Source organism: Theobroma cacao, chromosome 2 (assembly GCF_000208745.1).
Source record: "Theobroma cacao cultivar B97-61/B2 chromosome 2, Criollo_cocoa_genome_V2, whole genome shotgun sequence".
Lineage (NCBI taxonomy): Eukaryota > Viridiplantae > Streptophyta > Magnoliopsida > Malvales > Malvaceae > Theobroma > Theobroma cacao.
Genome location: NC_030851.1, coordinates 16,583,985 through 16,611,393, shown reverse-complemented (window position 1 = coordinate 16,611,393; position 27,409 = coordinate 16,583,985). Strand labels below are relative to the sequence as shown.

Below are 27,409 nucleotides of genomic sequence, written 5' to 3'. Positions count from 1 at the left end.
AACCAAGTGAATCCAAATTCTTCATTTCAAGCCAACAACCTATAATACTTCAAACCGAAATCATATATAATGAAACCTTAATCATTCTTAACTCCACAACCTTGTTAAAGAACAAATATCCCCAAATCCCTAGCTCAAATTCAGATTAAATGAGTTGAAATTTTACAAAATTCATGAGTTGTGTTGAAACCTTGTGATTAAAAGCCAAAAATGCCAAATCTTACCTTAAATTCAAGTTTGGAAGGTTAAATCCTTATCTAATGCGATTTTGAAAAGCTGAAAGAGGGTTTAATAGTTCTTGAGGACGAGTTGGAGGCTGAGAAAATGAAAAGTGAAGGCTAAGGCTCGTGTTTACCCTTTTATATATTTTTCTGTCAAAAGGTGCTATATTCGACTACTAAAATTTTGTAGTTAACTATTAGGGTGTGTAGTCGACTAGACCATTCTCTATAATCAACTAGGGCTATGTTTATTTAAAGATCTCATGCCTCCTGTCATAGGATTGACTGGCCAAGCTTTGTAGTTGACTGGGGCTTTATTTCTTTCAACATTCTTGTGCATTTTGCTATAGGATCGAGTTTTAACCATTAGCAGTCGATCCTCCAAGTTTAAACTTGCAAAAATTTATTCATTTAGCTTCCTTTATCAACCATCATTCATCCATGAATACAACATCATAATATGAAAGGATTTACATCAAATGACAAGGAATTCTCATTAGATAATCACCAAGAACATATAATTTATCCAAATTCAAGTTTTAACCAAATTTTCATAATATGTAAAATTTGGGATTTCACGATATATTTTTTATGATTAACGGTTGACTAATTATTATTAGTCAAAATGTTACTTATTATTTTATACTCACGCGATGCTGACACAAAGGATGAAAAAGATCACATGACCATGTTATCATGCCATATTAATATGTCATCTCACCATGTATTATGATTTGTTAACATATCACATCAACATCATATGGTATAAAAATGACAAGTGATGTTTTGACTAATAATAATTTGTCAATCGTTTGTTATAAGGGCCTATTTGGTTTAAACTAAACGTATAAGGGTTTGATTGAACATAATAGAACAATAATGACTTATTTGAATTTTCTTAAATAGTTTAAGAATCTTTGTAGATATTATGCTATTAAAATATATTTTAATTAAAATTTAAGTGTAAAATATGTTTAAAAATAATAATATATATACTTAAATAGACGAATCTAAATGAATTAGGTCAAGATTTTAAAATATTAACTGAGTCTCAACCCGACCATAAATACTTTTATATTCCACATTTGTAAATCTCCCACCAAGTCCAAATGTCATATTATCAATAGTTCACGTCACTTTTCATTATAATATGTTAACATACTACATCAATATAACATAATATAAAAAATGACAAGCGACGTTTTGATTAACGATAGTTTGTCAACAGTTAGTTATAAATGTCTATTTGGTTTAAAATAAAAATAGATAGGCTGGATTGAAAATAATAGAAAAATAAGAATTCATTTAAATTTTTCAAATAATTCAAAATTTTTTTATATACTATGCCATTAAAAATATTTTTTAATTAAAACTTAAATGTAAAATATGTTTAAAAATAATATAATAATAATTTAAATATTTTAATAATATACGTAACTTAAATGGACGTATCTATACGAATCAAGTCAAGATTTTAAAATATTTACTTCAGTTTAATATCATAGTCCACAAATCCGTGACTAGTTCAGCCCCGTATGGACTGCCGAGTAAATCCATATGCAGGGGTCCATTAGTTGTCGCCTTGGCAGCCAAGCAAAATATTCTAAGGCAACTAGAATACTTTCTAAAAACAAAGTTTTGCTTGTTGATTACTTGCTCATCAAGGAGGTATAATTTTAAGACTTTACTTTTCTTGTACTCTAAGGAAGTCTAGGCTAAATATTTCCACATTTACTTTTACTTTCTCACCATGTTTAGGTTGAGTAGGCTATTATAAATAACATCTTTAGGAGTCATTGTAAGGCAATCAAATCAAGTTTGCCGAATCAAGCAATTTACTTTATGCTTAGATCTAAAGTACTTTGTTTTTCTCTCATTGCAGCAATAATACTTATTTATTCTCTCTAATCTCTTTCTTCATATTTACTTACTTTACATTTCCATTCCAATTGTCAAGAAACCTCGTTTAAGCTTACTTAGTCTTACGAAACATGAGACTATAGTGCCTCATAGAACTTGGCTAAAGTTCCAAGCTCATGACAGTTGGTATCAGAGCAACACTTCCCAGATATAGGTATCACCTTGTTTGAAGATTAAAGAGAGAATGACATCAATTGGTGACCAGACCATATCCTGCTTGAACGCCTTGGTTTTAAGATGGTGTGAGCGTTGCAAACAAGGAAACTGCGCACACACGTGCCACGAAGAGTTACGAGTCTGAGGACATCTTGCAAGCACTAGATAACCACATATCTCGCCATGAAACGGTTATCAATCACAAGGTATGGAGCAACTTCAAACGGGACGAAGACAACGTCAAGCAACTAGGGTCTAATAGCAATATGTTTCGCAAAGGATGGCACAGCATGGTGGATTCATTAATTTGCCATAATGTAGGGCTAAATGAATTGATGGCAAACAAGTACTGGGAAGACATGTTCCACGACTTCTTTACGGGGCAAAGGAGATTTGATTCACTGAGTTTTGACGCTACTTACGCGTCAAGCTCAAATTCTGTGTGTGTCGCAAACAGAGACATTGCACACATAGGAGCTGTGTACTTGGATGACACTAGCCAACCGCGAGCCAGTAATTCACATTGCAAAGCATATCCTAACTTGAAAATGTTATCTAGACAGTTGGAGAAAAATTGCCTCAAACACACCCACGACGCTTGTGGGTAACCTGATCAAGACTTGCGATGGAAAAAGACCACGAGGCAACAAGGGCATTGCCTAAATCAAGTGGAGAAAAATGTCACAGTCCACAGATACGTGACTAGTCCAACCCGTATGGACTGTCGAGCCAGTCCACATGCAAGGGTCCATCAGCTATAGCCTTGGCAGCCTAGCAAAGTATTCTAGGGCAACTAGAATACTTTTCAAAAATAAAATTTTTCTTGTTAATTACTTGCTCATCAAAGAGGCATAGTTTTAGGACTTTACTTTTCTTGTACTCTAAGGAAGTCTAGGTTAGATACTTTCATATTTACTTTTACTTACACACCAAGTTTAGGTTAAATAGACTATTATAAATAGCATCCTTATGAGTCATTGTAAGGCAATTAAATCAAGTTTGCTGAATTAAGCAATTTACTTTATGCTTAAATCTTAGGTACTTTGTTTTTCTCTAATTGGAGCAATAATACTTATTTATTCTCCTCAATCTCTTTTTTTATATTTACTTACTTGAAGTTTCCGCTCTGATCATCAAGAAACTTAGTTTAGGCTTACTTAGTCTTACAACATGAGACTATAATGCCGCACAGAACTTGGCTAAAGTTCCAAGCCTATGACACTTGATCCAATCATAAATTTACCTTGCACATATGTAAATATTTTACGAAGTCCAAAAATAACCCAAAACATTCAAAATAAACATAAAAACGATGTTTTAAGGCAATGTTAGAAAGTTTATAAAGATGGGTGTTTCAATTCTTAGAGCATATGTAGCTTGGCTTTTTTTTTTAACTTAAAAGTTATTATAAAACTCTTATAAAAAATAACAGCTTTTAAAATTAAGTTAAAATTGTTTAGTAAATTTAATTTTTATAAGTTCTTTTTTTATAAATAAGTTGTTTGGCAAAACAACTTATATAAATTTTAATTTTGATTAAAATTTTAAAAAAAGTTATTTAATAAATCAAGAGAAAAAAATTGAATCAAATAAAAACAGATGAGTGTGAAAAAATATAATTTTTTTTATAATATTATGAATTGCTGAAAGATAAAAAAAGAATATAAAAAACTATTTGTTGTTATTTTTTGAAGATTGGTTTGAAATTTATAACCTTTGGAGCTAAACAAAATTGGTGTTACATATAAGGAAAAGAACTAAGGTGATATTAATAATGGATCCAACTGAGTCAGGAAAATCACATTTAGCCATTGATTTGGCAACCCATTTTCCTATTGAAATCATAATGCTAATTCCATACAAGTCTATCAAGGTCTTGATATCCTCACCAACAAAGTTTCCCTCCATGAACAAAAGGGTTTTGGCTTTTATATTTTTTTTCTCATTTTTAATAAATTATTTATTTTGTTAAGGATTGCCTCATCATTTGTTGGGTACTGTTAGCTCAAATATGAAATTTTTTAAAACTGAGTTATCACAAACGAGTACAAATATTGACTTTTCAATTTTTAACTAATTTATCTTAACAAACCTGGACCTATTTGATTAATTATTTCAATCATAATCAATAAATATTATATACACCAGAAAGAAGTTTAGAACAAATAAACATCACATAATTATCAATAATAAACTAATAAATATCAAACAATAAAGAGAGTTTTCAAAGCCAAAAAAAAGAACGATAGAAAAAAAAATAAAGAATAAAACAAAATGAAAAAAAAATATTACTTGAAAGTAATTTTAAATTTTGAGTTTTTTTTTAATTTTTGTAAAAATAAAAAAATCTTAGAATGATAATTTGCAGAAAAAGGAAAAAAAGAAAGAGATCATAACGAGAGAGGAAGGAGGTATATTTTAAAAGAGGATTTTTTTTTAAAAAAAATAACTCTCTTGAAAAGTTGACTTATTTTTTAAAAAAAAAAGAAAAAAGAAAAAGCTCCAATTTGAAATTTTTTTAAACTCTTTTTTTAAAAAATTTTATTTTTTTTAAAAAAAGTTATTTCTTTTAAAAATTTCTCACAAAATACTGTTTGATATAATTTTTATTTTTTAAAAAATAAATAAATTAAAAATAAGTTAAATCAAACATGTACTTGATATTAAAGTGTAACTCCGTGAGACACACTGAGCCCTCCAAATCAGCTTAAGTTAAGGGCGCCGAAACATCGACGGTAACAGCCGTTTTATATTTATCAATCAATCATATATAAAAGTAAAACCCTCCCTCACGCTAATCTCCAGTCTTCTGTTAAAGGCCGTCGCCGCCCTTATTTCGTAGGGCAAAATCTCAATTACCATAAACACTCTCTCTCTGGCTTCGAATCTTTAAACCAAACAGTCGTATCTTCCCTTATCTCCCTCTATCGCTGCCGCCTCAATGTCTCAGGTATTCTTTTCTTCCAATTCTTCTCAATTTCCCTTCATTAGATTTCTGCTTCCAACCCTAAGAGATCTAATGTTAAAATGATCTTGGATTTTATTTCCCCAAGCAAAGCTAGGGTTCTTTCGAATTCGTATCTTGTTATTGTCCAATTCTCCAATATATCATTTCAAAGGCGAATGTTTCGTAAAATTTTACTTGTTATATTTACTCTGAAATTAGAGGCGTTGTTTAAGGTGATTTAACTGTGCCTTTTGTCTTGTGTGTGTGCTTCAGGTTGATAACAGAAATTCTTCAGCAGCCAAGCGTGCTAGAACTGATGGTATACTATTTAATTGCATTTAATTCTTGGGTCTTATTTTGTATTTAATTTGTTATTTGGGGATGTTGAAATTTTGTTGTTAAAATTTGTAGGTAGTCGTAGGGAAGATGATTGGACGTGCCCTAGTTGTGGGAATGTCAATTTTTCATTTAGGACTGCTTGCAATATGCGCAATTGCACTCAATCCCGGCCAGCTGATCATAATTCAGTAAGTCACCATTTGTATTAACGTTCTAACTCTAGTTACATGTGCATGTGTTGATATTCCAAATATTTCCAGAGTTTTGAATATGGATGAATTGTATATTCATGTAGTTTGGGCACACAGGGCATTGTTTTCGTGATGTACAGAGTGAAATTGTATCAACACTATGTAATACAAGAGAGAATACTTAGAAATACTTGAGTTAGCAAGTTGTTCTTAATGAATTTAATCTTGGTTCTGGTGCTGATAAGTGAGGAAAAAGATAGAAGCAGAGAGTTATATGTAGTACCCAACTGCATGCTTTCCTCTAGAGTCTAGCCTTGCTATGTCCTATGTTTTTGTTTCAATAATCAGTTCATCACAATGCCTTTCTATTTGTTCTTTTATCTCTTTAGATCCTAACATTTCTTTCTAGGTTTTTTCTCCCATTCTTTTTGTAAGATTAAATTGGAAAATTTTTCTCTTTCAGAAATCTGCAGCCAAGCCTGTGCAAGCCCCACAGAATTACTCGTCCTCAGCTCCTTATGTAGGTTCTGGTGCACCATCTTCAATGTATCTGGGTGTGCCACCTTATGGTTCTTCCCTCTTCAACGGTTCTTCAATTCCGCCATATGATGTTTCTTTTTCTGGAGGATCAGCTTATCATTACAATTATGGCAGTCGTCTTTCTGGTGGCAGTCCCTATCGGCCGCTGCATATGTCTGGACCACCTGCTTATTCTAGTGGATCTATGATTGGAAATGGTATTGGTAATTTCCTTTTCTAGTTTATAATTGCTATTATATTCCCATCCTTTTACTTATTCTAGTCTCCTGTTTATACCATCTTGCAAGTTGAAATGTTGACCAAGAACACACATAGATCATTATTCATTCATATCTGCAAAATATGGCTAATTATCTGTGTGCATATATGGGGCCAGAAATATCACATTAGTAAGTTGTGAATTTCTCTTTTCCAGGTGGAATGTATGGCATGCCTCCTTTGATGGATCGGTATGGCTTGGGGTTGCCCATGGGCCCTCCTCCAATGGTAAGTTTAATGCTAGTTTGAGATTGCTCTTTGTTAGGACTGTCAAATTAAGATTGCAAGTATGGTATTTTGTATCACTTCTCTAAGTTGTAATTGCACATTTTCTAGGTTTGAATTCGTAAACTTGATTTTTATACTGCAGATTGGTTCTAAATTTTCTCTATTCGCGTTGCACCATCTAATTTTTTTTAACTTTTGGTGGAGCTACGTTGTCATAGATGTGAGTTAAAATTAATGATATAATATATATTAACCTACAGGGACCAAGGCCAGGGTTTTTTCCAGATGATAAATTGCAGAAAAAGGGTGCCGGTATGTCATATCTACACTGTTATGTTCAAAGAAGCCATTCACTAGGTAGTCCAGCAATTTTTGTGCAATAATTTGATGAATTTTTTTCCTAATCATCTCCAGATGCTACACGTGATAATGATTGGACATGCCCAAAGTGTGGGAATATTAACTTCTCTTTCAGAACTGTCTGTAACATGCGGAAATGCAACACACCAAAGCCTGGATCTCAGGTTTTTTTTTTTTATTTATATATTTAATGTTGATGAGCATATGTGCTCTTTATTTCTTAAGTTTCCTTTGGTACTTTGAAAACTGAGAAGTATATGAAATGTTATATCGTCTTTTCCGCAGTTATGAATCTATTTCTGATTTTAACAAAATTCTCTTGTAAATGCAGGCTGCAAAATCAGATAAAAATTCAAGTAAGTTCTTTTAAATTTGTAAACATTATTCTGTCTTATTTTTGAAATTTGATACATATCTATTTCTTGCTTTTCAGAACAAAAGATGCCTGAGGGGAGCTGGAAGTGTGAAAAATGTAGCAATATTAACTATCCATTCAGGACTAAGTGCAACAGACAAAATTGTGGGGCTGACAAACCAGCTGAGTCCAAAAAGTCCCCTTCACCAACAGCAAACGAAAATGATCAGGTTCGTCGTGTGATGCATTTTCGTTGTAGTCTAGCTTGTTACTTGAAGCTATTGCTTTCATTGACCGCATTTGTACTCATTAAGAACTCAATAAGCTTTCAATATCTCAAACTATTCCTAGTTAAAGATTTTTGGGCTACCTCCTCTATCTGTTTCTTTCTTTGTGTTTGTGTGTTAAACTATTACTATATCTCCTGCGTTTTAGTAAACAGACGCTTGAATGTTACCTTGTTAATTTTAGTTTCATTTTGTCTTTCTTTCAATTGATTTGCAATTGTCTACTGTTCCAGTGAGTTCTAGGACATGTTTGAGGGTTGAGAAGGTCCAGAGTTGTCGTCCAGCTTTGCTCAATATGGGTGTCTGAAAGTCAGTCTTGTCATCATCATGTTGCAGCGGTTGTCAAGTTACTCTATCTTCTCATGATCAGTGTCCAGTTGTTGTATTCATGCTGTGGTATTTGTGGTCTTTATGGATCGTTGGTGCATTATGTGTCAGCCATCTTAATCTGCAAAATATTTTACAGGTTGGTTCTGGTTTCTATTAGTTAGGTTTTGTACTTTGGAATCAACTCATCTATTCTAGTGAGCATGTTACTGTGGACTTAGCTTTGATGCTAGTGGGGAAAGATTCTGCAGGTTGCATGTTTCTTGTTTTCATTCAGTTTCAGATTGTCTGTGTTGAGTTGTCATTGTTTCAACAGAAAGCTTCTGTTAGAAGCATATGAAGTACTCAACTTCATTAATTAGATTTATGTCAGGTAATGTGGTAGTAGGAAATTTTTTCAGGTGTTCTCATACTGGACTGTAGGAAGTAGAGGCCAATTTTTTTATTGTGTTTTTTACTTCTGACATGGTCTAAACAGGGATCTATCTTTGTGATTTTGAAAGATTTTCTATAGATCTTTCAGAAATTTCACATTGACCCATTGGGATAATTACTGTCTCCTATTTTGCACCATCATAGGTTAGCTAAGTCTCCTGTTGGCTTTATTATTGCATCGGTGTTAAAGTACTTTGTTGTATGTATGCATTTTTCCCTTGTCATTGGAGGGTGGTCATCTTGAATTGAGAACTCACTGGTTTGTTCTCAGTGTTACATGTTGCATAAGTTCCCAAATGTTTGCATGGAGCATGGAGAAAATGCAGGTTTGAAATTAAGATGAAGCTGCTTATTTAAATGCCGGTTTTGATGTGTTATCAACATTTCTGGTAGCCATGTAATTTTTGGTCTTCATGATTGAATTGTTGCTAGGTCGTAATGTTCATTGAGTTTGTTGGCTAAGGGAATTCTGGTTTTGTCCGAGTACTCCCCTAGGATAGGTTTTAGTGTGTTGTCTAACCGGTTTCATGTTTTGTTTTTCTTTTTCCTTTTTGGCTAACACCATGGACTTGATTTAAATAACCATGACCTTATACTCAAAAGTGAATTGGTAAGGGCAATGAACAGTGGTACTATATATATTTTAGATCATGAAGTAGCAGCAGCATTATAGGTTTTCATTTTGAAGAATAATGTTTCAGGCAACATGGACGGATCATGCAAAAACACTTTGAATTTATGCATACAAATATGCTTGTGGTAACCCAACTAATGAAAGCGTTTCTCTGTGGTCCAACATAGTGGCTTTTAATCAGCTGCTCTGGTGCCTCTGCTCCACCCACTGAACTCAAAATTTCCAACACTAGCATTGACATTGTAAATGAGAACTGTGAGTGCTCTCTCCGCAGCATTTCATGGTCTGACATATAGCCTTTTAGTCATCTGACTGTCTCAACTGAAATCTAATTACAAGCACCAACGATGTGATCTATTTTGAAGACGAGAACTGATATTTTGAAGTTTAAGTTGCAGATGCACGGTGGGTTGTGTTGTGTTGTGCACTATCCAGCAGATGCCTTTATAAGCAACAAATCAACTTTATCATTTTTCCTGTGGCTAAAATCTGAAGAAAAGGGTAAAGTACTTGGAAAGAGTTGGCCCTCGAGTATAGTTCAAGAATAATAAGCAACAATCTAAATGCAAAATGTATTATTGCCTCATAGGATTTTGCAAGATGTTTAATTGCCGAAGCTAGTAGGATATATTGGTATTATTATCAATACCTAGCTTTGTACTTGGTATAGGAATGTATACACATAAAAAAGTAAAGGGCCTTCGCCTTACGGACCTCTAATTTCAACATCTCCTAACTACTAAATTGAAGAAGAACAGATTTAAAGTATAAAATGAAAACAAAGTATTTTTTTTCGCTCAACATATACACGAGGACATTAAATTTTGAATACAAAAATCTCCTACCAAACTCTTGTTTCTCTCTCACCGATTGAGCCAAAAGTGATTCGATATTATGGGCATTGATTTGCGGTATCGGATGTAATGTACTATTTTCGCTCTGTCATCACTCTCTGCCCACATCCTACCCGACACAAACTGGGCCTGTGGCTGAGTTAGGCTATTACAAAAGTTTGTGCATCGGATCAGAGCAGTGGAACACGGTGCAATTTCCCCTAACTGTGGTGAACCCGTAATCCACTAGGAAGGATGTTAGAGTCTGGCGGGACAGAGCAAAATTAGCCATGCAAATACAGGTGAATGTAGCAGGCATATTCCACCATACATCGTTTATTGGCATGCAGAGTGCCCCTGGTAGAAATGGCTTGGCTTCCTTTTATCCACTCTCTAGTACTACTGTCATTAACAGATGAATCATAAATTTTGGACGGACTCTCTGATGTACTCTGGCTTGAAAGTTTCGAAACATCAATGATCTCCAGCAGAGAAATTAAACGAACTAGCAATTACTTGAGTGCATGTACAATGCATGGTTTATGGCGGCCTCTCATGACACTGCCTTACATATCCAGATTTCTTAAGCAAATGACTTTAACGGAAATGTAGCTTGGACATGATTTTATGTGCAAGCGTACTTGTGCTGCACACAACATTTAAGCGTTAAGTAACTTCAATGGGATCAGAAATTCCAAAATATGGAAAACTATGTGAAAGAGGGTTTGTTAAACTTGCATATCTTAACAAGTGAACTTATCCAAGTTAAAAAAAGTTAATCAAATTTGTGCAGTCAGTTCATCTGATTGGAATAAAAGCCACCATCATATGGAGCCTTGAGCAGCTGGAACTCTTGGAAACGATTGTCAGCATCACCATGCAAGGTTGCCTGCACTTGGGATTCAGTTGTCTGTTGTTCCATCTGCCAGTTTTCAGATAAGGCACGTGGAAAACCTTGAGAAATTACATTCATTACCGGCTGAGTCATACTGGTAGGATTAGCATGCATGGAGTACGCAAGTGAACCATGTTTTGGCTCACATGAAATCCATGAATCATTTGACAGAAGAGAGAGAGCACGATGAAAATCTTGCGTCGTACCCATCTTTGAAGTAAGTGTAGGTTCTTCTACACCTGCAATATTTGGCAAAACTGGTAAGCTAGTAAATCAGTTTAGTAAGGAGAGCATCATTCTAAATTTTAACAAACATGAGTGGTCTTTAGGACTCTGACTTATCTCTCATGGGGATCAGCAACATGTACCTCTGCTGCGAAGTTAATTATACATCTTTCTATAGTCCATCTATCATATTCCACAAAAAATATTCCATGCCTAAACCCCACACCACATGTATAAAAAATTTTCCTATATGTATGTGACCCCTCAAGTAAAGCATTACAGCATGGCACTTTACTATACACGGACCATTCCAAAAAAATAGCCATGTTGTTATCACCAAACATCAATTACCACCTCTCTCTATGCCTCTTATTTCTGGAATCACCAGATTCAAATATAAACACAACATCACATGCTATCCAAAAGCATCAAGAAGCGCTTCATAGCATAAGGATCTCATATATCCGTTAACCAAACAAATAAAACTCCACATGGCTGTTTGCTTTCTTGAAACTATTTGCTTCTCCTCATTCATGTATCAGACACTTCAATTTCATTCCACTTGACAGTCACATCCTGGTTATTTACCATTAATAATAACAATCTTTTATTGGTCTGGATATATTTGTAAAAAAATAAAGCTAACCTCGCATAGAAGGAAAAGGCTAACAGGATAGGTGGCTCAGGGATTTATTTTTTCAGTAAAATTTGGCCCCTATCAGCTGCCATACCTTCTAACTCAATAAAGCCCATAAGGTAGCCTCTGATTCATTCATCCTTAACACCTTGACACAACAACAGCGAAGGCTACAGAAAAAAAAAAGGCACCCTTTTTTTACCTCTAGAAGAAACATTATGATAAAAGAAATTGGCCAGAAGAAAATCTAGTATGTGAAAGGGCAGCTCTGCAGATTGCAGGGAATTGAGGTTACAAAACCATCTGTATCATACCAAATTAGTGGCACATTGAGATTCTCACCTCATAAAAAGTCTCAAGTCTCAAAAGTCAGCCTCTTGTAATTGCTTTTATATTTTTCAGTAAGGGAGCATTCTTGAGGGTATTTATTGTATTACATAGTTTGACGAGGATTCTTGTATTAAATTAGCAGTCGAAGATGCTATATAACATTGTTAACAATCAAAAACCAAATGCATGGGAAATGCTTGTTTCCAAGTAAGACAAAAAAAACAAACCTTGGTTGAGAACCTCAGCTGTGTTGTCCTTGCCCTTGGTGGGCAAGAACCTATTGGAATCTTGACATCGCATTGTGATGGAATTCAACAGCTGATTGCCTGGCAGTTGCAGCTGTCCATTATCATTTCCAACTTTTGTAGGTGTAAAACCTTTCATATGAGAGGACTTGGAGTCAAATGTGCCTTCCCATGTAAAACCTTCGTTAGGCCTAGCATGAAGAAATGGCACTTTATTCCAGACAAAACCCATCTGTGGCTTCCCATCTGCACAAGCAGAGGCAGAACTAGTAAAGCTTTACACCTGATATCTATCATCCTTGCATGACCACAAGATGATACACAGTTAAGAGATGCTAACAGACAAAATTGTAGATATCACTTCAAAGACAGATGATACTTGCAAGGTGGAACAGCAATCAATAGAAGGTAGCATCCAATAAAGTATGGTGTCAATCTTGCCCAAACTATTTAGCAATAGCAAGTTAAAGAAAACAATCAAAGAGGTTACTTGATATGCATCAGATAATAGATGCCTATAATATCTCGGTGATTTTTAAATGGCATCCAAATATCAAGAACTGCATGATAAGAATTTGAGGAGTATCATGAATCTAGATATTTTGGACTATGTAGACTTAATAACTTAGCAGTTTCCAGGTCACTAATGTTCAAATTTTGTATAAACAATTGTTATTACATATGGCATATTAGCTGCAAATAATGATGTCAAATACATAAATACAAGAAAACCAGAAGAAACCATTACACCATTGACTTCAATGCAGGCATGCACCATTTACCGGAATACAATTTAAATGGGAAAAACTTATATCAAGACACAACTTTGTTAAGGAATCACTCAAGATATTATTGACATTGTTATCCGCAACCAATATGCATAATATAAAGACAACAAAAATATCAAGATATAATATTACACCATTTATAGTTAATGAATAAAAGAAAAAAAATTATGACTTAGTTAATGAAGCACCCAACTCTATAATTTGAGAGTTAAAAAAAATTAAAATAGCATTCAGTTGGTCTATTCTTGTGATAGTTGCAAGTGACAAAAATCATCTGCAGAAAAAATAGCAAAGTTGAGTCTGAAACCAGTACCATAGGATGATGATGAAAGCCTAGCAGCATTGAAGTGGACTGCTTCTGTCTGTGGTTTGCGACGCCTTGCATTGTGATCAGAAAGACGCCGGCGACAGCTTCGCTTCTTTTCATCAAACTCCGACAGGCCATGGAACCTTTGACATTATGAACAACATAATCATGATTTCAACATTTTTCAGTATGAGAAATAATAAAAAACTCAGGAATAAGGAATCAAATTGCTGATATCAGCTAAGAGACCTCAAGTGTTTAATGCAAATATAGTTAGAACACCAGCAAAAGCACACATAATCAATAAAAAAAACATTCTTGGATACCATCAACTTCCAATGCACAGAACCAAGAAAAATATATACCTGCTACACTGCTGGCAGAACCGGCGTTCCAGACCACCTACAATAACCTTTGGACTCTTTGAATGACTTTCACAAACTCTGTGTTTCCGATGGTAATCCTTAGCTGAAGAGAGGTCGAGGTTACAGCCTTCGACTTGGCAATGTGGAACATGTGTGCTCTGACAATTGGGCTTGGATCTCTTTGCTGTGGTAGGAGATGGTGCAGGAGTTGCAGAACAAGATGAAATCTTAGCATTGCTTCCCGCACAAACATCTTCAAAGTATGTTCGTTTACCAAGCTTTAAACTGAGCAATGGCTCACCAGAGCCAACTGAAGCCTCAAGTGTTGGGGAAGTACCAGTTGGCTCAACCTTGGAAACTTCTTTCTTGTTGCTAATATCATCTGGGGAAGCTTCAAAGGCCTCCAAAGTAAATTTTGTCACTTTTGTCTCCCCCATAGATGAAGAATTAATGGACACCGATTTCGAACTTTTAGACAAAGAAGCAAGGCCCAAATCTGAGCCAGAACCCCCACTACCCCCAGCAGCGCCAGAAGAATATAGAGACCCAGAGTCCATTCCTCCCTCTCCGTCAATATCCCACTCTATTGGCCTTAGCTTCCTTGGAATTTCAGTTGGTGTCGAATTGAACATCATTAGGTTTTCCCAGTCCCATTGCAAGGGGGTTTTGGCATTCCACTCCATCAGAGAGATAGAACTCATAGAACACTTCACACAAAATTCTTCATATAAAACCCAAGCAACTTATCACCAGATCCTGAAAACATTATAACCTTGAGGCTTATACTGTACATAGAGGAAATAAATCGGAAAAATATTTTCAACTGTGCTAAATTCCAGTAACACTATATATAAAGGAGACCATTTGGGGACTCTATCAACAGATAAGAAAAATTAAATCCTGGCATATAAACAAAAAACTTACCTCTAAGTCTCAAAGCATCACAGCCCAACCATCTCCGTTTCTCAGATCTAGAGGGGGCAAATTAGCAAATTGTCAATCCCCTTTAACAAAATAATAGTTTGTTCACTCCTGCAATTTTACACTAAAGAGTTTTAGTTATGTCACTTTGAGTCCACTTTGCTGAAAAATTGCAACCACAGTACCAGAAAGGTTCAACTAAAGAAGCAATCACTTCTCAAGCTGAGCAATTTTGCAGATATCAATCTCCATCCTTATTAAACAGACAACTTAAGCAAGGACCCAAAAAGATAACAGATTCGACCTCACGAATTCAGGACGAGAATAGTGGTACAGCATTTCTACTCCTTTCATTATGGCTAACACAAACAAGCTGACAGCATAATTCCAAATGATCTCTCCTATTCGCTCTTGTACGCATATAATCCTGCACCATCAAGATAAAAAGCATCACTTCAAGCTAAAATATATAAGTGTTCCTAAACCTACAACACTTGCATTGAATTCCACCACCAAAATCCTACAAGAATTTACCCTTATCTATCAACCCATCTGAAACTAACTAACCGGTTACAAGAAGCATTAACAAGCAGCTCTCTCTCTCCAATAATTCTAGGGAAGCAGTAATAGTATTCCAGTAGAGAAAAAGAAAACAAACATTCACGTTTTAATTTCATTTGCAATACCGTACTCTAGAAACCTTCACACCTTCAATAATTCACATTCAATTATCTGGGCAATCCCACAAAGTAGGTCCCCGACTGAGACCCACAACGACCGATTAACAGCTGTAAAAATTCAATGAAAGCCCTAATTTACCACAAATTCAACAGTTCACAGCCATGAAAAAGTAATTATCCCAACAACCCTTTTTACCCCAACAGAGAACAGTAGAATCAATCAATAAATACCACAAATGCAACATCCAAAAATAATTACAAGAAATAAATTCTAGTAAGAAATTTAATCTTCAGGAAAAACAAAGTTACTACTTTTGCATTGAAACAGAAAACAGAACAAATACCGAAAAAAATTACAAAAATTATGCAAGAATAATATTTAGGAAGTATCTGGTCCCCTTCCTGGGTATCACTCATCATATTATTATTCTTTTTAAACATTTGATAAATTCTACCAAAATTTCAACCAGAAATATAAGGTGAAATTATAAAGGAACCCTTTTAATAATAATAAAAAAATAAACAAAAAAACGAAGTCGTTTTCTTTCACTTTCCCCAGAAAACAAGAAAACGAAAGGAACAATAACGAAAAAAGAAGAGCAAGCTACCTAAATAAATAAATAAATAAATAAATAAGCATTTTTTTTTCTACACCTTTTCTAAAGTTGAAACAAATTCAGATAACAATAATAGAAGGTATGAAGAAACTGATGTTTCAATCTGAGCCGCAAAAACAAGAGATGTTTCCCCATTTTTAGAAATCCCGGCACCTCATTATGACTACTCTCTTTATTAATAATAATAAAAAAAAAAAAGTCTTCCTCTCTCTCTCTTTCTTTTTCTAAGGGCGTTTAGTAAAAAAAATGCAAAAGACTAGGTGAAGAACTTACTGGTGAGTTACCTGCCGATCGGTACTTAAATGGTGGTCAGAAAAAAGGAGAGAAAAATTAGTTTGAAAAGGAAAAGAGATAAGGCACACCCCACTGCTGAGTCTGAGTCCGACTCTTTCAGAGACTGAAAATGGAGGGACAAAGATAGAAAGAGAGAGAAGCACAGAAGAGAAAAAAATAAAATAAAAAAAAGAAAGAGCCTAGCTTTTTGGGAAGAAACAATTACCCTTCATTTTTGTTTCTTGTACTATATATTAGTATTATTTTTTAAAAAAATTGCAGAAAATATGTAGTAATTATAACATAAGGACACGTGCCGGTCAAAAAGTTGGTTGCAACTTTTGCAGGTTATGGTATGTTTTGGACGGTGGTAAAAGGGCTCCCTGGTTCTCGTCAGAGACAGGTAGCCAGCCAGGGGAGAAGGTACCCGAATTTTCAACCTATCCGAGTTTTCCACTGAGTCGACTCGGCATCCACTGCGCAATAACAAGGACGAGTCGACGACGACAACTCCAGTTGACTTCGAGTTAAGGTCAACAGCCCTCGTTTTTAACCGTGTGTAATATTTAAAAAATATTATATTTTTTAAAAGGTACCGTATTCATAAATTTTTTAACCAAATCTTAATTTTTTATTTATATTAATTAAAATTATATATTTTTATTTTAAATTAAATAAATTTTATAATTAATTATTAATTAATAAATAAAAATATCACGTAAATATATTATTATATTAAATTAATATATCACGTTATTATTTATTTTTATATATTAATATTGTTATCTTAGGAAGAGTGTCTAACTTTTTCAAAGGAAGCTGCTTGTTCAAAATAAAATTTTAGGAATAAATTCGTTGTATTACCGTCTTTCGACTGTTGACTCGTTCATGAGGAGATCTTGTTCATGAATTTTTTTTTTTATTTGAATATACATATATTATTCTAACATTGTGAAACACTTGCAGGTGTCCTTTACCACCAAGTTGAACCAGTTGAGATTATCATATTAATTAAGAAAATTAAAGGAAGTGGAAGTCCAATTTTTGGATTATTATAATGCAATCACACTTGTAATCAAACATTAAAAATAATCCACTTATCGAATGCCCACAATTTGTTCTTAGATGGGTGGACACTGAGAGGTGGGTCTTTTCTCTTTAACCAGATATTAGTATAATATAAAGTATGGATAGATTCATCGATTTTCAGAGTAAAAGTGAATTCCAACTTAATTTTTGTATAAAAGAAATTTACGCATGAGTCAAATGTAATATTTTTTAAAATGTTATAATTGATGACTACTATCAATCTGGGGTGAATCAATGTCAATGTTGGCATTCAGTAAATGAATCAGCACAACCATTTGGAACCTTTTTTTGTTAGTTTTTTCTTCTTCTGCAAGATCTCAATAATGCTCATGATTAAAAATCAGAAGAATCCCACGTGAAATTTAAATTTCGCAACTGGCTTTTTGTCTTTTGAATGTGGTTAATCGATGTCGCACGGCTAAATTGTTGTTTAAGAGGCCTTTCCTCGCAAAACAATAATATTTGTACCATGCTTATGAGATTTGTTCTCAAGGGTTCCTTTTCTTTATGTCATGGTGATGGTGCTCACCACGACGGGCGCATTGGTCTAGTGGCGCATTGGTCTAGTGTTGAGCCAATTCTTATCAGCTTTGTCAACCTAGGACCTGACCACAATATCTTGGGCCAATCATTTGGTTTAGCCACCCGCTCCAGGGAATCCCAGTTCCAACAGCCTAATAAAATGGCTAGCCCCTAGTTAGCTACCAGCTCAACCAAGCACGGAAAATGATCGATCATAATTTAAGATACATCTATTAATGAAATAGTATTATTCAGAGTTGAAGCATTTCTTTTAAGATTATAGTACTTAGATAACTCCAGGCTCTGGAGTCTTAAAATTTAAGACTAGAAAGAGAAAATAAAAATCAGGTTTAACTTATGTAGGCAATGTTGCATTAGCTGTGGGAATGTTTTTCCCCATCTTTTCCATCATCTTTTCTTTCAAAAGCCTTCTCATGATCTTCCCTGAAGGAGATTTTGGGATTGTCTCCACAAATTGCAAAACCCTCACTTTCTTGTAGTGTGCAACACTGGAGGCTACATAGTCCATGATGTCTGTTTCACTTTCTGTGGCATTTGGGCTCATAACAACACATGCAGCTGGGATTTCACCTGCCTCCTCATCAGGCAGCCTGCACTTATAGAGCATTGGTTAGTACCTGGTAATTCTTTTTCATGTTATGAACTGCAATGAACCCGACCAAATTAGACAGACACCCGACTGGCGGCACGATACTTACGGCACCACTGCTGCATCTTCAACCGAGGGATGAGTTAGGAGGATAGCTTCCAGCTCGGCTGGAGCTACCTGTGAAGTAAACAGAACTTCAAATTTAGCCAGTTTTAAGTACTCTGAGATATGTCAAATCCGCTTTATTTTTAACATGCTACTAGTATATTCGAGATTATAGTATCCCACTAAGAACTCAACCATGATCTTCTACGATTTAATAGGCAGTCCCAGATTGAAACATGCTGGGCTAGTAATTCCTCTTCGGCTAACAAATTGTCGGCTGGGGATTTAGATGCCATACATTATTCACTCATTCTTGGCCAATGCAAATCAAATACTTTTACTCTCAACAGCAGTTTTGATTCTTGAATTTCTGGTAAATATCTTCTTCTTCTTCTTCTTCTTCTTCTTCTAGTCCTTAAAAGGGTGCTATTTTTCGGCTACATTTCTAGAAAATTTCTAAAAACTAGAATGCTATGAAACTGATTCTAGAGAGAAATGTATTTGGCAAAATTTTCCAACATGAATGTACATGTTGCCGATTTCTTTCAAAATCCTTTTATGAAACATATAAACAACTTAAATTAAGGACTTGCCGACTGTAACCTTAATCATTCTAATAATTTTACAGCACAATAGTTAATTTCACGACCACAATCAGATAAGTAGCCTACCTACCAGTTACTTGTGTGTTTTTATGCGGTAAGGTTCCTTTAATGATGTTGGCTATTGCTGTCGTGTTTTGTTCACAGATAACAGCAACCAAAAAAGTTTCTCTTTTTTTTTTTTCTATATATATACTTGATTAACTAGAGCTACAAAAAAAGGGCGGCTACAGCATGTCAAAATCTAGGGCTTACTTGAAACCCCTTATACTTGATCAGCTCTTTGATGCGATCCACAATAAAAATATCTCCATCATCATCTATGTACGCAATGTCACCCGTATGCAGCCACCCATTCTTGTCAATGGTCCGATCAGTCTCCTCCTTGTTTTTGTAATAGCCTGCAAGGTTCACAACCTTTATTCCTTAGTGCAATACCAAATTCATACGGGTAATCGTCGTATCAATATAAATACATTAAATCAAATTAACAGCCAATGGAATATTATTTCAAGTGATTTTATGATCTACGATAATCGACACTATGTTTCTTTCTTTTTTAGCTTTTTGTCACCTTGCATTACGCATTGGCTTCTGACACACAATTCACCCGGGGTATTCTTGGGCAGAGATCGACCAGTGTCAGGATCAATGAACTTGATCTCTAAATTGGGAAGGATAAACCCAACTGAGTTCTTCTTTGCAATGCCATGTCCTTTAATGGGGTCTCCATGGGTCAGTGTGATGCAGCTATGCTCTGTTAGTCCATATGCCTAGTCGCAAAAATTAAAAATAATATCACTAATTAAGTTGAGCGCTAAAATTTTAACTACCAAAAAGTGGCATTGCTCACCTCTTGGACTTGAACACCAGGGAACTTTTTTTCAAAGGCGGTAAGGAGCTCTGGGGCTAATGGAGCTGCTGCAGTCAGAATAGCCCTGAGTTTGAGCTTACTAAGATCGAATTCCTCCACTATGGGATTCTTAACCAAGGCCAAAATTATTGGTGGCACGACTGGGGCAAATGTCACCTCTTGCGTGATCAACGCATTCAGGAATGTCCTAAGATCAAATCTGTTCATTATCACCACTTTCCCTTTGTTCCTAAGCGTGGCACAACAGATTCCAGTAATCCCATATATGTGAAAGAAGGGAATCAGGCCTAATGTAGTAACCTGACCTACCAGCTCTTGCCCTACACTGAAGAGAGAGGAGCATAAATTAGCCACTAAATTTCTATGGGTTAGCATTACACCCTTTGAAACCCCTGTGGTGCCTGATGAGAATGGAAGGGCGCATAGATCACTCTGGACAACTTCCTCCTTGGTAAACCTGGTGCCTTCACCGGCATTTTCCGCTGCTTTGAGCAACTCGTCCCAATTCATGGCACTTTCAATGCGCTCTTCACCTAGTACAATGACTGGTAGCTCCAGACCTTTCACCTGTTGTTTCAAGTTGATGGTTAATTTTACTAGATTAAAGTAAGCAGAGTTAGTATTTTAGAATAAGTCAAGTATTCTAAAAAGTGATATTGTAGAAGATAAGTCGTGGAGATACTCAATTGCTTATTTTCTTGTCCTATATGTCCCATGTGTTGGTGTTAGATTCATAGTTTTCAAAAGGATCTAGTCTCTACTTCAATCAAGATGATAAACAAAAATTTCATGAAGAAAGCGGCTAGGATGATGCATACACTACAGCGCAAATGATGATTACAAAGGAAAAAAAAAATCAAAATCATCCATAATTTTATTGGAAGTAGCCATCTCAAACAAGAATTGTGACATTATATATTTCGTACCTTTTCATAGTTTGGACCATTTGTTACTAGCATCTTGGCATTTGCAGCATCTGCTTGTTTTTTTATTTCTGATGCGTGCGAAGCTGGGTTTGCACCTGAGAAAACACCACCAGCAGCCATGATTCCCAGAGCAACAATGCCATACTCTGCAATATTAGGGAGTAGCACTATGACTACATCCCCTTTCTTGAGGCCAATTGACCTCAAGGCCTTCCCAAACCTCCCTGTGTCCCTAACCACATCGCGATAAGTATACGCCTTTCCGGACACAGCTTCAACAAATGCTACCTTGTCAGCATATAATTCAGCATCCTGGAGAACAAATTCTGGCAGGGTCAAGTTATCAGGCACTGGAACTGACGGATATTTGCTACCGAAATAATGTTCACCATTATCTTCTAAATGTTGTATCGCAGTTGGAGTTCCCATAATGGATATAAGGATTAGAAATGAGACTGGCCTGTGCTTTAAAGGGATGTGAAATTGCAATAAAGTCGTAATCATGTACTCTGCATGGGATTGTGAGTAACTAGGAGACTAGTGAAGGTAAGGGTAGATGTGAGTTTTGCTTGGTGAGAGTTTGTTGTGTCATGTTACAGTCATAGGGTAACAACAATCTTTCTGCAACTGGCTTTTCACCAACCTATTAACTTTGAAAATGAAACAGAAAATTCTCTATTTTAAATCCATGTCATTCTTTGCATGTGAACTCAACATCTTATCACTTACTCATAAACAATGTAGATGTACTGGAAATCATGAAAGAATGCATTTAAATTTTTAGAAGAAACACAGTTTTAAGCAAATTTGCAATGCGTTTAGGTTGCAAGAATGGGGCTTGGACCACAAGCCTAATAGATTCTAAATACTTCAAACCTAACTAAAGCTTAGCATACAAAATAGCTTTTCATTGTGATCTTTCTTTTAAAAAGATATTAATTTTTTCAAGTGTAATTTGAAATTTAATTACGATTTTCAAACATAGTGTCAAAAAAGAGGTCTTGGAACCTTAAGTCCCAGGTTCAAGTCCCACCAAATGTGGGTTTGATCCAATCCTATGTTAGATTTGTTTAGTTATACACTATACTGATTTGTTTGTTTAGTTATATTTGTTTATTTTTTTTATAGGAGATGTAATATTTGATTATGATTATAATTATAATTTTTCTTGTACTTCATAAAAAAATTACAATATTAAATGAAATTTCATATTGTTTGATAAAGAATGAAAATGCTTCAATATATTGAAAATTTCAATTACAATGATTTATTTGTTTTTTATGAGAGGAAATTCTCCAACATGAGCTTTCTAGCTAAACTTGTTTGGCTTATATCTCAATTCCTACAGGCTTATCAAGAATATAAGCAAGAAAACAGAATCTAGCACTAACATCTTGTTGGAATGCAGCTTCAGGAGAGTTCATCTTGCTGGAATGTTTCTTGAGTTTCTCTCTCTACCTCCAAATATAATAAACTGAAGCAGAACAGGAAAGGTTGATAAGAAGAATTTGGACAGAATTAATATCTCAAAATAGGCTGTGTTCAAAACATCAGACCAGCCTATAGCTACACTTTGAATGGCGAAAGCTTGAAGGTTGTTTGGAGTAGCCACCATAGAAAAACAAGTGATCCCTACGCTCCTCTTCTTCATTGCAAAAGGAAACACTTTCTGGAATGTTAAGGTAACATCCCAGGACTTAATCCCAGACAGAGTGCTTAATTTGTCTAAATAACATTGCCAACCAAGTAATAACAGAGAATTTAGGTACATGAAGTGGAAACCACACTGGTTTATGCTAAGGACTTTGGTTTTGCTTGCTACTTAACCAATTTCAGTTGTCAACAGTAAAAAACCTTCTAGATTTTGAAGCAGTCCAAACTACTCTTTCTGTCGCACCAGGAATAGGGGAATTTGTCAGGTCTTTTAGCTATATTCCTTAGTTTTTAGAATCTCCTCCAGCTCCAGTTGCAAATTTTTAAAACTTTAACTTGCCAGAAACTGTTGTGCCTTAGTGGATATGCTTGAATCCAAGCCACCTAGATAGTGCCAGAAGCACAAAAAAGAGACCAAATATGCTTTAATACACAAGCAAATATTCTAGATTTTAAGCTTTTTCAAGCCCAAACCTCCTTCACTTTTTGCCTGACAATTTCAATCCTACCTCACCTTTGCCTATGGCTGGCTGACCTAGTAGTTTGTTGGGTTTCTGGGTTTCACTGAGCACTGGGGAGGGAATAATAATATCTTAGTTTTGCTGCCGTTCAACTGTAAACCTGACATAGACTAAAATTTCTCCTGAAGTGTGAAAATTCCTAGAATTGACTCCTTAGAACCATTAAGGTCAATAGCAAAGCATAAATTAGTTAGACTGACCCATTTGCAATTTGAATTGTTGCATTTAAATGTTGTGCGTACACGTGTCATGCAACTTTGTTAATAATTTATAAATAATTAATAAATATTTAATTAATTAATATTGGATATTATTCTGATATATCTTAATTGAATAATTGAAAAACATTTGGGATAGAATATAAATATAAATTTAAATAACGATTATCTATGTAGTAATTCATTGTATTTAAATTTAATTTGTTTAAATTTAAATAAAGATTAATTATATTTAAATTTAAGTTATTTAATTTTTAAAAAAATACTATCTCTATATCCCTAACACGTTTATAAATAGTGAGCAAACGTACTAGTTCTTTTACACAACCAAGAGTGAAAGTGATTTTTCTGTAGGTTAGAAAACACCAAAATTTCTTCTCTTTCTTTTTCTTTTCATTCTTAAGGCACCATCAAGGTCAAATGGTTTTGGAACGTGTAATTTCTTGTGGAGGGCTCTAGTAGCCGTTCCATAACAACGAGAACGAAGCAATCGTTGTGTGCACGAAAGAGGATTCGTAAGGCAAGCTTATTTGATCAAATAAGCAGTGAAATATTTATCTAAAAAGGTAGGCCCACCTCCCAATAGCAGTATCAGAGTTTTGGCTTGCTTTTACCTTTTTAATTTGTGTATATTTTGAAAGCATATTCTGGTCATAATTTTGTTTAATTTAAATTACTAGTATATGATTTATTATGTATAAATCTGTAATAGATGTGTTCCATTTTTCATTATCTTTCTAACGATATCTTATATGTATTATATATATCATTTAAAAAATAATATTACAAATTTGTTTTACTGAACGGATATGGGGAAGGAGTAGGCTTTAATCTAGAGCAAATAGATGTATTGGTCTAAGGCCACGTGGCGCCTTATGGATGGCATCAAAACAAAAAAAAATTCAAAATATTATTTATGTTTTTGGCATGTTAAATTTTATTAAATTCACATGCATTATATATATAGTTAATTAATATATTAATTAAACACATTTTTTACTTATATGTTGTATATTAGAAATTATTTTTCTTCTAAAACATATATATGATTTGAGTGAATTTAGCAAATGTTTGTTAAATCAATTATTTTACATATGTTGTAAAATGTTATGTGTCATATGAGTATATGTTGTATGATAGCAATAATTTACCTATTTTTAAGTAAATTTTATAAAATGCTTGATGTAATGATTTTACTTATTTGTTAAGTAAAATTGTATGCAAAAAGATTATACGGTAATTATATATCTCAGTAATTTGTTAAATGAGATTGGGTTTTAAAAAAGATTGTTTGTGACTCCTCTAGCCTTTTCTAGAAATTACTGTAGAAGTAAGGTTCTTTGTCAAGAAGATTATTGTAATCTTTCTTGGAAGCGTATGAAAATTATAATCTACTTAATGCTATTTTTGTGTGCATAACATTTATATGGAAGATTTTGATCATTCAAAATAATAAATATGTATAAGCAAGTGCGACATCCCTATTTTTGTAGATTGATGCAATAGGTTCCTTATGATATAATTTATTTTAGGTTTGTATTAATTATTTATTAAGGCCATGTAAAGGGATATAATTTTGCGCTTACTTTATGCATAATATTATTCTGGATATGGGCACCAATAAATATCAATAGGGTTCTTTAGTAAAACTCATTATATTATGTGGTAAGTGGGAGTTGTTTCCATGCTTAAGGACAGTGAGAGTTGTTCCCATATGCCAAGGTTAAATTAGATTCATCATTTTAATTGATGTTTATACTATTGGTGATGATTACTAGCATGCATGTGAAATTTTCGAACTAGTAATATAAGTAAAAATTAAATATGTCTAATTTTAATTGATTGAAAAATTAGATATGTACCTAATTAAATCTTGTACAATGATGTAGTGATATGACTTCAAGACAAATTATTGTTGATTTGACCAAAGGTACCAAACTTGATGGCAAAAACTATGATATCTGGCATAAGAAGGTTCAATATCTTCTCAACGAGCAAGAGTTGCTCGATCATCTAACCAAAGAGATGAACTCACTTGAAGTTGGAAACACTATTTAGCATCATCTTGACCAAGAGGCCAATGAAACTTGATATAAGAGAGATCATAGTGTGCACTTTGCCATGTTAAGTTGCATGCACTATGATCTCATTAGGGAGTGTAAAACTTTCCAACTACCAAACAGTTGTGGCAACAACTAAAATTCAAGTATGGTGGAACCACAGCTACGTGGCTTCGTGCCTTGACACTTAGGTTCAATCAATATGTGATGGACTCCAAGCACCTAAGGACTACGTCAACCACGATAAGAGAGATGAAAGCAGCTGACTATGATCTCACAGATCTGCAATAGGTCTTAGTTGTTATCAAGTCATTCCTTAAGTCTTTATCGGGACATGTTAAGCTTGTATTAACACACAATGAAGGGATAAAGACTTTTGACAACATTTCCCACCATCTAGAGCTTGAGACAAAGTGTAGAAAAGCTATTCGCAGTACTGCCCTAATAGCTCAAGCTAGAAATTGCAAAGAGTATGTTCCTTAGCAAAAAAAAACAACAAAAAAGGGAAAGATTGAAAATCTAAAGCCCAAAAGTGATGGAGTCACCAAGTGCCAAAGAGGAAAGCGTGGTGGGAAAAAGGATAAGTCCAAGTTGAAATGCTTTAATTGTGGTAAGAAGGGATATTTTGCTAAATAGTGCATTGAGCCTAAGAAGGTTCATCCTCTAAACTGCTTTAGAACTTATGTATGTTCTCATATTTTTATAGCTCATTCTCTCCTTAGTTGATATGTAGATACAAGAGCAACCAAGCATATAACTAGCAACTGTTTGTACGATGTAATCTACTTTCAGTCTTAGCATTGATGGATTTAGGATTTAATTTTCCTTTTGAGAATTATAGTTTGTCTATTTTCCTTGAAGACATGTTTTTTGGTCATGGTTATTTTAAAGACAATTTGATTATGTTATATTCATATTCTAATAATGATGTTGCTTTTGTTTCAAATTCTTCTTCTAATGTTATAGATGATTATGTGAAATAACATGCTAGATTATGACATATTGGGCAAAATAAAATGTCTAGATTAGCTAAAGAAAGGCTATTGGGTCACTTGCCAAAGTTAAACTTCCTAAATGTGAGCCACGTCTTGTTGGTCAGTCCAACAGAAAGCCTTTTGGGAAGGCTAAAAAGGCCACCCATCTTCTAGAACTTGTCCATTCGGACATTTGTGGGCCTATGAATGTAAAGGCACGCAATGGCACATCCTATTTCATTACATTCAGAGATGATTACTCACTATATGAATCCATATTTCTATTTCTCACCATTTTAAAGCTTTGAATTGTTTCAAATGCTTTATGGCAGAGGTTGAGAACTAGAAAGATAGGAAACTTAAGATTTTTCTCACCAATAAAGATCGTAAGTATCTATCTGATCAGTTTAAAGAATTATGTGAGGACAAAGAAATACGTTGATAGTTAGAATATCTAAAACTCCATAACAAAATGATGTTGCAGAGAGAAGGAATCATACCTTGTTAGACATGGTTAGGTCGATGATAGCACAAGCCAACCTTTTAATAAGTTTTTAGAGGGATGCCCTTTTGACCGCAACATACATCCTCAATCATATGCCCTCTAAATCTGTTCTCGAAACTCCATATGAGTTATGGAATGAGAGTAAGCCCAATTTGGAAGGCTTACATCCTCAAGGCTCAGTAAGGTACGTACATCACTCATTTCATAAGTATGGGAAACGTGGCCCTAAAGCTAATAAATGTGTATTTATTAGATACTCAAAACGTTCTAAGGGCTGCGTGATGTATGAGGAACACTTTAATGGAGGGCTAACTGAGATGAAATCTTGTGATGTTGACTTTTTAGAATATGATTTCCCAAGCATAGGTGAGGTTAAAGAAAACCTTGAGGTTTATAAGATGGAAGAGCCTCAAGAAAATGTATCCCAACATAAGGA

General features: G+C 34.5%; 3 protein-coding genes across 11 annotated transcripts; 1 reads left to right on the top strand and 2 right to left on the bottom strand.

The window, feature by feature from the left end:
- Positions 5,082 to 8,521, top strand: LOC18608986 (ranBP2-type zinc finger protein At1g67325). Of its 2 annotated transcripts, none has more exons than XM_018115538.1 (10): positions 5,082 to 5,247; positions 5,518 to 5,563; positions 5,656 to 5,771; positions 6,238 to 6,517; positions 6,730 to 6,800; positions 7,061 to 7,112; positions 7,215 to 7,324; positions 7,492 to 7,516; positions 7,594 to 7,745; positions 8,036 to 8,521. In XM_018115538.1, exons 1-10 carry the CDS (start codon positions 5,239 to 5,241, stop codon positions 8,036 to 8,038), a joined length of 864 nt encoding a protein of 287 aa, XP_017971027.1. In that variant the 5' UTR covers positions 5,082 to 5,238; the 3' UTR covers positions 8,039 to 8,521. The 2 variants fall into 2 exon arrangements, with proteins under 2 accessions (XP_017971027.1, XP_007043992.1); XM_007043930.2 differs by having other exon boundaries at positions 5,083 to 5,247; positions 6,238 to 6,511.
- LOC18608985 (squamosa promoter-binding-like protein 2) lies at positions 10,522 to 16,487 on the bottom strand. Of its 8 annotated transcripts, none has more exons than XM_018115536.1 (7): positions 16,315 to 16,487; positions 15,049 to 15,171; positions 14,748 to 14,855; positions 13,824 to 14,579; positions 13,465 to 13,601; positions 12,346 to 12,609; positions 10,522 to 11,165 (listed from the first exon to the last, which is right to left on the bottom strand). In XM_018115536.1, the coding sequence occupies exons 4-7, from the start codon at positions 14,522 to 14,524 to the stop codon at positions 10,825 to 10,827; spliced, it is 1,443 nt and encodes a 480-aa protein (XP_017971025.1). In that variant the 5' UTR covers positions 14,525 to 14,579; positions 14,748 to 14,855; positions 15,049 to 15,171; positions 16,315 to 16,487; the 3' UTR covers positions 10,522 to 10,824. The 8 variants fall into 8 exon arrangements, with proteins under 8 accessions (XP_017971025.1, XP_017971026.1, XP_017971020.1 ...); XM_018115537.1 differs by having other exon boundaries at positions 16,326 to 16,487; XM_018115531.1 differs by having other exon boundaries at positions 14,748 to 15,171.
- On the bottom strand, positions 18,281 to 21,471 carry LOC18608984 (4-coumarate--CoA ligase-like 1). The gene is made up of 6 exons (XM_007043922.2): positions 21,043 to 21,471; positions 20,096 to 20,683; positions 19,817 to 20,015; positions 19,498 to 19,643; positions 18,645 to 18,712; positions 18,281 to 18,536 (listed from the first exon to the last, which is right to left on the bottom strand). The coding sequence occupies exons 1-6, from the start codon at positions 21,469 to 21,471 to the stop codon at positions 18,281 to 18,283; spliced, it is 1,686 nt and encodes a 561-aa protein (XP_007043984.2).